Source organism: Nematostella vectensis, chromosome 4 (genome assembly GCF_932526225.1).
Source record: "Nematostella vectensis chromosome 4, jaNemVect1.1, whole genome shotgun sequence".
NCBI classification, from domain to species: domain Eukaryota; kingdom Metazoa; phylum Cnidaria; class Anthozoa; order Actiniaria; family Edwardsiidae; genus Nematostella; species Nematostella vectensis.
In genome coordinates this window covers 18,050,813-18,061,279 of record NC_064037.1, presented here as the reverse complement: position 1 = coordinate 18,061,279, position 10,467 = coordinate 18,050,813, and the positions used below count along the sequence as shown (strand labels likewise).

Genomic DNA, 10,467 nt, shown 5'->3' with positions numbered 1-10,467 from the left:
GAAAAGAAATAGATTTACATCTATGTGACCAATCCTATATAATAGGAGTAAAGGCAATAATATTTCATATTTTATTCCAATAGCTTCCTGATGTAAGCCGTACATTACAGGGCATTCTATTTTCTTTATAAATACATATTTCAAAATTTATACAGTACCCCAGTTTCTAATCTAGGATAAAAAATAAACATGGCTGATCTGTATGAGCAATTCAAATGTTGAGCTGGATCAACATGTTTCCTTATTGCTGTCTGCTTGACTCCTATATCATTCTTGGTGTCCCCTGCTACAGCCCGACATTAAGAAAATATTAGGGGCCATGCACCCACTGGTCATTTCTTTATAATTTTTAAAAATATTGGGAGACACATGCCCCCAGTGCCCCAACCCCTGCTACGGTCCTGTTAATACAATACCTTTCTTGTGAACATATTCTAAACATTCTCCATTAGCAATGGTTTCCTAGGTTCCTGACGTTTTGACAAAAACGAACTTGCCATCTTCCAGTGACGGTAAAACAACTGATCCATCTGTGCTTTGTTTTTACTATACACATTAAGAAAAATTCCAAAGAACACAATAAATGCAGACCATAAGTACCTACAAAAAGAAAAACAAATTGATAGTATTCATGCTTTGTCTACTTAGTGTTATTGAAGTAACATTGAAAATAGTATTTAACTTACTGTGTTGTAAATGGTTTTGTAAAAAATAGAAATGACAGAACCATTGTGACTGCCTTGCGGAAAGTAGTCACTGCAATAAAAGTAGCAAGTCTTAGAATTGCAAAATCAGAATTTGACATGTTAGGATGTGCTCTCTTGTATTACATTCTTTCATTGTGTATTATTCAATCATAATACTACCCCTAAAATTACATTATTAAATTTAAGAACCCTGACAAAAATAATGATAATTAAAGAGAACAGCTTGTTGAAAAAAAGCAAAAAAAAATTTGGGATAAAAGCATACCATATTTATATTTCAGTTGCTTATTGCGTTAAAAAAATCCCATTAAAGCCTTTTGATCCGGCTTGTGTAACATATAGTTTAATTTGTAGGCCATGAAACTCTATGCAAGTTAGTTTTTCATCTCAGCAATGAATTAAATCTGTTTGAATTTCAGTGATCCACCCTTCAACCAAAACATGTGGTGCTTATTTTTTCAGCATATTTTAAAAGTACCAAATGACACAGTGAAAGTTGTATTTTCAAATGATGAGAGTTTTGAATATTCAAAAACAAAAAAATATTTTCAAGAAAGTTAGACTTAAAGGTAACAACCTCAGAAGAATTCACCTAGCACAGTACAGGGGATGACCTCGCAAAATAAAGGTACCACACATAGTTTTGTCAGAACAGTAGAAATATTATTACCTGTCACTGCCATCAATGCTCCAAATAATCTGACGAGCATCAAAACAAATGTAATTCCCAGGTATCCACTAATAGAAAATAAGAATGCCAGTCCATATACTTGCACTGGATGCTAAAAAACAAACAGAAGATAAGAAATCATATGACTTAATGGGTTGCAAAATTACACCAAGTTAAACTAAAAAATGGCTGCGGTCTTCATGCCAGAAAGCCCTTTTAGAAACTTTCTGCCTGATTTCTAAGTCCTGAATAAGTTGCATTTTGTTGTTGTTATTTTGCTGCCAAGGCAAATAGTTTCCAAATGAATAAATGGTGTGTAAAGGTGTGTATAATCTCACCTGAGCGCAAAATTGAAAGGCATCTAGCAAGCTTCCTGACACTGTGAGGCCAACCAGAATATAAACAAACCCAATGCCATAAGAATATAAAACCTATAAAGAAAAATAGATGTTTATCAAAAAAGGAATAGGAGATAATTATATGATAAGCAGGGCCCTTACCACTTCTGTATTTGTGCTACGATATGCTTTCATTGTTTTCTCTTGTACATTGCCAATAACAGCATCAGCGCACAAGGCCAGTGAAATGAACACCACACCTAAAACACAGGGTATTAATGGAAGTTTCAGTCGGGCCAACACCCCAAAATATATATTCTATTAAAAGGCTAGGCATTGAGATACAGATACAACATGGTAGCGTTGGAGGTAGCCACAATGCAACCTGACCATTTTCCATATCTGCTGCTGTCGCCATATAAGGAGAGGTACTTACCCGTGTGGTTAAATTCAGGCTGAACTTTGCTGTCTGCCAGTGTAAATAGAATCAACCCCAAACTCATGAACAGGCATGCAACAAAGTCTATGATACCATATCTCTTTCCTAAAAAAAGAATTGTCAACGGGTATATTTAGGGTGTGTGTGCAAGGTGTGGGGGGAGGGGGGTGCACCCCTCTTGACTGCTAAAAAGGTTTTTTTGCATTGAAGCATTGCTTGGTTTAATTGTTGTCACCTCCTCCTCCTCTGTGACACAACAGATATACCAAGCTGTGTAAAGTGGTTCAGGACTTGACTTATGGCACCCATAAACCATGGATATTTTTATTCTTCTGCACCCATAAAATGATGAATACATATGATTAATTCTACTGCACCCATTAACCATAGATATATATATGATAAATTCTCATGCACCTTGGATGATAATCCCACCAACCATTACAGGAATTAATTTACAGCTCTTGAAAATAACCTGCAACAAAAAATAAGTAGAACATAGATGGTAGATTACCAAACCCAGAAGAGAAATACACGATTTGGCCAAGATTCAGTGTGAGAAAAGGCAAAATACAGTGCTACTGAGAAGCAAGAAAGATTAGTGCAATTTTCCTCTAAGAGTGGGTAGTAAGATTTTGGATAAAGACCCAGCTGCTTGAAAGGAGGCAAGTTCTTCTACCCCACCCCAAAAGCACCTGTACGCCTTTATTGTACCTGGGTAGGATAGTTAAGGTAGCCAAGGGAAGAGTTGGAAAGACCCATTGTCGAGACTGTGAGGAGTGCAAGGCCAGCATATGTCTTCAGTGGTATTCTAGACAAAAAAAATAAAACATACAAAATATTACTATCAACAGATAGAAAGCATGCTCATGTAAGCAGATAGCTTTACTCATAGATACATACTTCAAACTCCTTTCTCAGCTTTTACTTTACAAGTACTGACTACTAACAGGCTAGATTTTGAGAGTACCTACAAGACATTTCAAGCCACTCATTAAAACCCTTGAGTGCCCCTACATACAAGCTACTGGGGAAGCTGATGGGTAAGATAGGTGTGGACACCCTTGAGTGCCCCTACATACAGGCTACTGGGGAAGCTGATGGGTAAGACAGGTGTGGACACCCTTGAGTGCCCCTACATACAGGCTACTGGGGAAGCTGATGGACAAGATAGGTGTGGACACCCTTGAGTGCCCCTACATACAGGCTACTGGGGAAGCTGATGGGTAAGACATGTGTGGACACCCTTGAGTGCCCCTACATACAGGCTACTGGGGAAGCTGATGGGTAAGACAGGTGTGGACACCCTTGAGTGCCGCTACATACAGGCTACTGGGGAAGCTGATGGGTAAGATAGGTGTGGACACCCTTGAGTGCCCCTACATACAGGCTACTGGGGAAGCTGATGGGTAAGACATGTGTGGACACCCTTGAGTGCCCCTACATACAGGCTACTGTGGAATCTGATGGGTAAGACAGGTGTGGACACCCTTGAGTGCCCCTACATACAGGCTTCTGGGGAAGCTGATGGGTAAGACAGGTGTGGACACCCTTGAGTGCCCCTACATACAGGCTACTGGGGAAGCTGATGGGTAAGACAGGTGTGGACACCCTTGAGTGCCCCTACATACAGGCTACTGTGGAAGCTGATGGGTAAGATAGGTGTGGACACCCTTGAGTGCCCCTACATACAGGCTACTGGGGAAGCTGATGGGTAAGATAGGTGTGGACACCCTTGAGTGCCCCTACATACAGGCTACTGGGGAAGCTGATGGGTAAGACAGGTGTGGACACCCTTGAGTGCCGCTACATACAGGCTACTGTGGAAGCTGATGGGTAAGATAGGTGTGGACACCCTTGAGTGCCCCAACATACAGGCTACTGGAGAAGCTGATGAGTAAGATAGGTGTGGACACCCTTGAGTGCCGCTACATACAGGCTACTGGGGAAGCTGATGGGTAAGACAGGTGTGGACACCCTTGAGTGCCGCTACATACAGGCTACTGGGGAAGCTGATGGGTAAGATAGGTGTGGACACCCTTGAGTGCCCCAACATACAGGCTACTGGAGAAGCTGATGAGTAAGATAGGTGTGGACACCCTTGAGTGCCCCTACATACAGGCTACTGGGGAAGCTGATGGGTAAGACATGTGTGGACACCCTTGAGTGCCCCTACATACAGGCTACTGGGGAAGCTGATGGGTAAGACAGGTGTGGACAGCCTTGAGTGCCCCTACATACAGGCTACTGGGGAAGCTGATGGGTAAGACAGGTGTGGACAGCCTTGAGTGCCCCTACATACAGGCTACTGTGGAAGCTGATGGGTAAGACAGGTGTGGACACCCTTGAGTGCCCCTACATACAGGCTACTGGGGAAGCTGATGGGTAAGACATGTGTGGACACCATTGACTGCCCCTACATACAGGCTACTGGGGAAGCTGATGGGTAAGATAGGTGTGAACACCCTTGAGTGCCCCTACATACAGGCTAGTGTGGAAGCTGATGGGTAAGATAGGTGTGAACACCCTTGAGTGCGCCTACATACAGGCTACAGGGAAGCTGATGGGTAAGACAGGTGTGGACACCCTTGAGTGCCCCTACATACAGGCTACTGGGGAAGCTGATGGGTAAGACAGGTGTGGACACCCTTGAGTGCCCCTACATACAGGCTACTGGGGAAGCTGATGGGTAAGACAGGTGTGGACACCCTTGAGTGCCCCTACATACAGGCTACTGTGGAAGCTGATGGGTAAGACATGTGTGGACACCCTTGAGTGCCGCTACATACAGGCTACTGGGGAAGCTGATGGGTAAGATAGGTGTGGACACCCTTGAGTGCCGCTACATACAGGCTACTGGGGAATCTGATGGGTAAGACAGGTGTGGACACCCTTGAGTGCCGCTACATACAGGCTTCTGGGGAAGCTGATGGGTAAGACAGGTGTGGACACCCTTGAGTGCCCCTACATACAGGCTACTGTGGAAGCTGATGGGTAAGACATGTGTGGACACCCTTGAGTGCCCCTACATACAGGCTACTGGGGAAGCTGATGGGTAAGACAGGTGTGGACACCCTTGAGTGCCCCTACATACAGGCTACTGGGGAAGCTGATGGGTAAGACAGGTGTGGACACCCTTGAGTGCCCCTACATACAGGCTACTGGGGAAGCTGATGGGTAAGACAGGTGTGGACACCCTTGAGTGCCCCTACATACAGGCTACTGGGGAAGCTGATGGGTAAGACAGGTGTGGACACCCTTGAGTGCCCCTACATACAGGCTACTGGGGAAGCTGATGGGTAAGACAGGTGTGGACACCCTTGAGTGCCCCTACATACAGGCTACTGGGGAATCTGATGGGTAAGACAGGTGTGGACACCCTTGAGTGCCCCTACATACAGGCTACTGGGGAAGCTGATGGGTAAGACAGGTGTGGACACCCTTGAGTGCCCCTACATACAGGCTACTGGGGAAGCTGATGGGTAAGACAGGTGTGGACACCCTTGAGTGCCCCTACATACAGGCTACTGTGGAAGCTGATGGGTAAGACATGTGTGGACACCCTTGAGTGCCGCTACATACAGGCTACTGGGGAAGCTGATGGGTAAGATAGGTGTGGACACCCTTGAGTGCCCCTACATACAGGCTACTGGGGAATCTGATGGGTAAGACAGGTGTGGACACCCTTGAGTGCCGCTACATACAGGCTTCTGGGGAAGCTGATGGGTAAGACAGGTGTGGACACCCTTGAGTGCCCCTACATACAGGCTACTGTGGAAGCTGATGGGTAAGACATGTGTGGACACCCTTGAGTGCCCCTACATACAGGCTACTGGGGAAGCTGATGGGTAAGACAGGTGTGGACACCCTTGAGTGCCCCTACATACAGGCTACTGGGGAAGCTGATGGGTAAGACAGGTGTGGACACCCTTGAGTGCCCCTACATACAGGCTACTGGGGAAGCTGATGGGTAAGACAGGTGTGGACACCCTTGAGTGCCCCTACATACAGGCTACTGGGGAAGCTGATGGGTAAGACAGGTGTGGACACCCTTGAGTGCCCCTACATACAGGCTACTGGGGAAGCTGATGGGTAAGACAGGTGTGGACACCCTTGAGTGCCCCTACATACAGGCTACTGGGGAATCTGATGGGTAAGACAGGTGTGGACACCCTTGAGTGCCCCTACATACAGGCTACTGGGGAAGCTGATGGGTAAGACAGGTGTGGACACCCTTGAGTGCCCCTACATACAGGCTACTGGGGAAGCTGATGGGTAAGACAGGTGTGGACACCCTTGAGTGCCCCTACATACAAGCTACTGTGGAAGCTGATGGGTAAGATAGGTGTGGACACCCTTGAATGCCCCTACATACAGGCTACTGGGGAAGCTGATGGGTAAGACAGGTGTGGACACCCTTGAGTGCCCCTACATACAGGCTACTGGGGAAGCTGATGGGTAAGACAGGTGTGGACACCCTTGAGTGCCCCTACATACAAGCTACTGTGGAAGCTGATGGGTAAGATAGGTGTGGACACCCTTGAGTGCCCCTACATACAGGCTACTGGGGAAGCTGATGGGTAAGACATGTGTGGACACCCTTGAGTGCCCCTACATACAGGCTACTGTGGAAGCTGATGGGTAAGATAGGTGTGGACACCTTTGAGTGCCCCTACATACAGGCTACTGGGGAAGCTGATGGGTAAGACAGGTGTGGACACCCTTGAGTGCCCCTACATACAGGCTACTGTGGAAGCTGATGGGTAAGATAGGTGTGGACACCTTTGAGTGCCCCTACATACAGGCTACTGGGGAAGCTGATGGGTAAGACGTGTGGACACCCTTGAGTGCCCCTACATACAGGCTACTGTGGAAGCTGATGGGTAAGATAGGTGTGGACACCTTTGAGTGCCCCTACATACAGGCTACTGGGGAAGCTGATGGATAAGATAGGTGTGGACACCCTTGAGTGCCCCTACATACAGGCTACTGGGGAAGCTGATGGGTAAGACAGGTGTGGACACCCTTGAGTGCCGCTACATACAGGCTACTGTGGAAGCTGATGGATAAGATAGGTGTGGACACCCTTGAGTGCCCCTACATACAGGCTACTGTGGAAGCTGATGGGTAAGATAGGTGTGGACACCCTTGAGTGCCCCTACATACAGGCTACAGGGAAGCTGATGGGTAAGACAGGTGTGGACACCCTTGAGTGCCCCTACATACAGGCTACTGGGGAAGCTGATGGATAAGATAGGTGTGGACACCCTTGAGTGCCCCTACATACAGGCTACTGTGGAAGCTGATGGGTAAGATAGGTGTGGACACCCTTGAGTGCCCCTACATACAGGCTACTGGGGAAGCTGATGGGTAAGACAGGTGTGGACACCCTTGAGTGCCCCTACATACAGGCTACTGTGGAAGCTGATGGATAAGATAGGTGTGGACACCCTTGAGTGCCGCTACATACAGGCTACTGGGGAAGCTGATGGGTAAGACAGGTGTGGACACCCTTGAGTGCCCCTACATACAGGCTACTGGGGAAGCTGATGGGTAAGACAGGTGTGGACACCCTTGAGTGCCCCTACATACAGGCTACTGGGGAAGCTGATGGATAAGATAGGTGTGGACACCCTTGAGTGCCCCTACATACAGGCTACTGTGGAAGCTGATGGGTAAGATAGGTGTGGACACCCTTGAGTGCCCCTACATACAGGCTACTGGGGAAGCTGATGGGTAAGACAGGTGTGGACACCCTTGAGTGCCCCTACATACAGGCTACTGGGGAAGCTGATTGGTAAGATTCTCTTACTTTCTTGATTTATCTGTTTGAAAGCTTGTTTCCACTGTTCCAAATATTGCATACAAACCGAACTGCACAAGTGTCAAGTACCAGCCATATGGCCTGAACCCTTCTAGTCGGAAAATCCATTCCTAATTGAGAAATCAGAGGACAGTTGTTAATACCTGTTTTACTGGTTTTATGCTGTAATACCATGCATGAAATACCATTGGCCAGTGATATGCTGGCAATTTAGGTAGATACCGAAATGATATATTCATTTATGCACCAGTTTACCACCAGCAAAAACTTAACTGACAAAAGACAAATGAATATATTGAAAAAAAACATACAATATACACACTGCTTTAACAATTTAAAATTTTTTTGCTCTTTCCATTTAAAATAATCAATGATCGTTATGTGAGTGACAAAAGGAAAATGATGCGATTGTTGGGAGCAGCCTTGAAATAGTTTACTTCTGATTGCAAGCATGCACATATAAAGGCTTTACTTTTATTTTGCACAACAGGCCTGTAGACAAGATTTTGACCAGGAGGGAAGCTGATTTACCCATTTAGCAGACCATTTTCTCCAAGGAAGCTTGTGGGCTCCGTACCCCCTAACCCCCTGTTACAGGCCTGCACAATGTGCTGATGCCTCAATCCTGTGGAGTCACATGTCCACATACCTGTCAACCTCTGAAAATCTCAAGGCTTGAGAATATTTTGGGGGGAGGGGTGGGGTATATTTATTTTTAAGGGGGAGGGGTGGGTTTAGCCTTGCAGGCGTTTGCAGTATAGAAAGCTCTCACGAACAAATCCACTTATTGATCTCACGAGGGTGTTAGATTAATTGTGCTACACAAAGGAATTATTGATTCAAATATTTTCAATAATAGAAAATAGGCAAAATGACAATTTTCTATAGAATAGTTTTTCGAAAGCGATAAAAATCGCTAAAAAGCGGGAGATTTGGTGCTTAACGCGGGAAAGTGGGAGAAGGGGTCCAAAATCTTGAGACTCCCGCCTAATGCGGGAGAGTTGACAGGTATGTGTCCACTATGTTAAAAATATCTGTGACTATCCAAGATTATTTTACAAAACTTTTTACATACTAAGATGGTGATTTCTGTTAACCCGAAAAAATAAATTATTACAACATCGTACATCAATCTATTGAAGAGAAATTTTATAGTATCGAACCAACGGTCGCAAAATTGAGCCAAGTAAATTGATAATTAAGCCGATAGAAATAATAAAAAAAAACATGTAAAAACTTACTTGTACGTATCCATACAATAAATAAAAGAACAAAACTCCACCACAACAAATAGCAAATTGTACAGGTTTGGAGTGTAAGTGTAGATGGATCCCAAACACAACAAGATCGCCACCATTCACCGGCACAACTTTTTGTTTGTTTTTCTCTATCGTGATCACTGTGCTAGTTGGCGACAAGGGTTTAAAAGAAGCCATAGGTCTTTGTACGGTAGAGTTTGGTGATTTGGAGAAGGACATACGGGGACTAGAAGCCATACGTGGATAAGTAAAGCTTTGAAATCCCCTCTACATTCGGTTTTCGTTTTGTTTTCTTATTTACGGGTGAGACCGCTGACAAAATACACAGGATTCCCGAGACTTGCCACGTCCGTGCGCGAGGTAACCGCGGCTGGGGCCCGTTTCTCGAAACACCCGAGAATCCTTTATTTCTTAAATTTGAAAAGCTGGCTAATTCCTTTAAAATTTATGGTATATAAATGTGTTGAAATATCGTCAAACATCGTATTTTACCACAAAGATTTATGTGAAGGATAATCCTCTTTTTGGTTTTAAAGATTTTGATCTTTCCCGAAAATATTAAGAAAGTTCTCGGGACCTCGCAGTCACCCCCGAGACTTTTCGAGTAACTTTTTGGCTTTAGGAAAACTTCGAAAATAGCCCTATTGAGCGTAATCATTTGGAATACGAACCAAGAGGAAGTTTCAACTGTTTCTACATGAAAGCGGTTCTCCAGAAGAAAAAAATTGGGAATTTTTTAGCAAAAATGCAAAATAAAGTTTTCGGGCCCGAGAATTCTCGGGTGTTTCGAGAAACGGGCGCCTGGAAACCAAGCCTATTTTCATGTGTGAATCAGGACCATGATCGCTCTTAGTAAGCTTGTCAGTATCTGGCACATGTTGGTTGCTGACGAATGGTTATTTCGCTGCGAGATAACATGTCCGGACATCTAAGTTTTGCGATTAACAAAGCCATCCAAATGTCAGATGGAGTGATGTAATGAGCATAGAATAAATAAGTATATTCGTCCATCCCATTATAGTATCATCTTACTAGAGTTGTGAGAATCCTTTACCGTAATAACCGGCGCTTCTTTCATGTCTTCAAGAGGCGCTTATTCGAGGGAGGCGCTTTTATAAAAAACAGTTTAAACATAATTAATAGCGTGGTTTCATCTAGTAAAAAAATCCATTAAAAAACAGACTTTCAATGTTAAAATCCTGTGACGGGTAGTACAGGCAGTTTCGTTTA

At 44.8% G+C, this 10,467-nt stretch overlaps 1 protein-coding gene across 1 annotated transcript; it reads right to left on the bottom strand.

The window, feature by feature from the left end:
• Window positions 1-57: 57 nt before the first annotated feature.
• LOC5502997 (adenosine 3'-phospho 5'-phosphosulfate transporter 2) lies at window positions 58-9,545 on the bottom strand. The gene is made up of 10 exons (XM_001624068.3): window positions 9,220-9,545; window positions 7,967-8,088; window positions 2,869-2,965; window positions 2,572-2,629; window positions 2,152-2,259; window positions 1,878-1,975; window positions 1,716-1,808; window positions 1,378-1,489; window positions 687-756; window positions 58-600 (listed from the first exon to the last, which is right to left on the bottom strand). The coding sequence occupies exons 1-10, from the start codon at window positions 9,472-9,474 to the stop codon at window positions 435-437; spliced, it is 1,179 nt and encodes a 392-aa protein (XP_001624118.2). The 5' UTR covers window positions 9,475-9,545; the 3' UTR covers window positions 58-434.
• Between the last annotated feature and the right edge of the window lie 922 nt (window positions 9,546-10,467).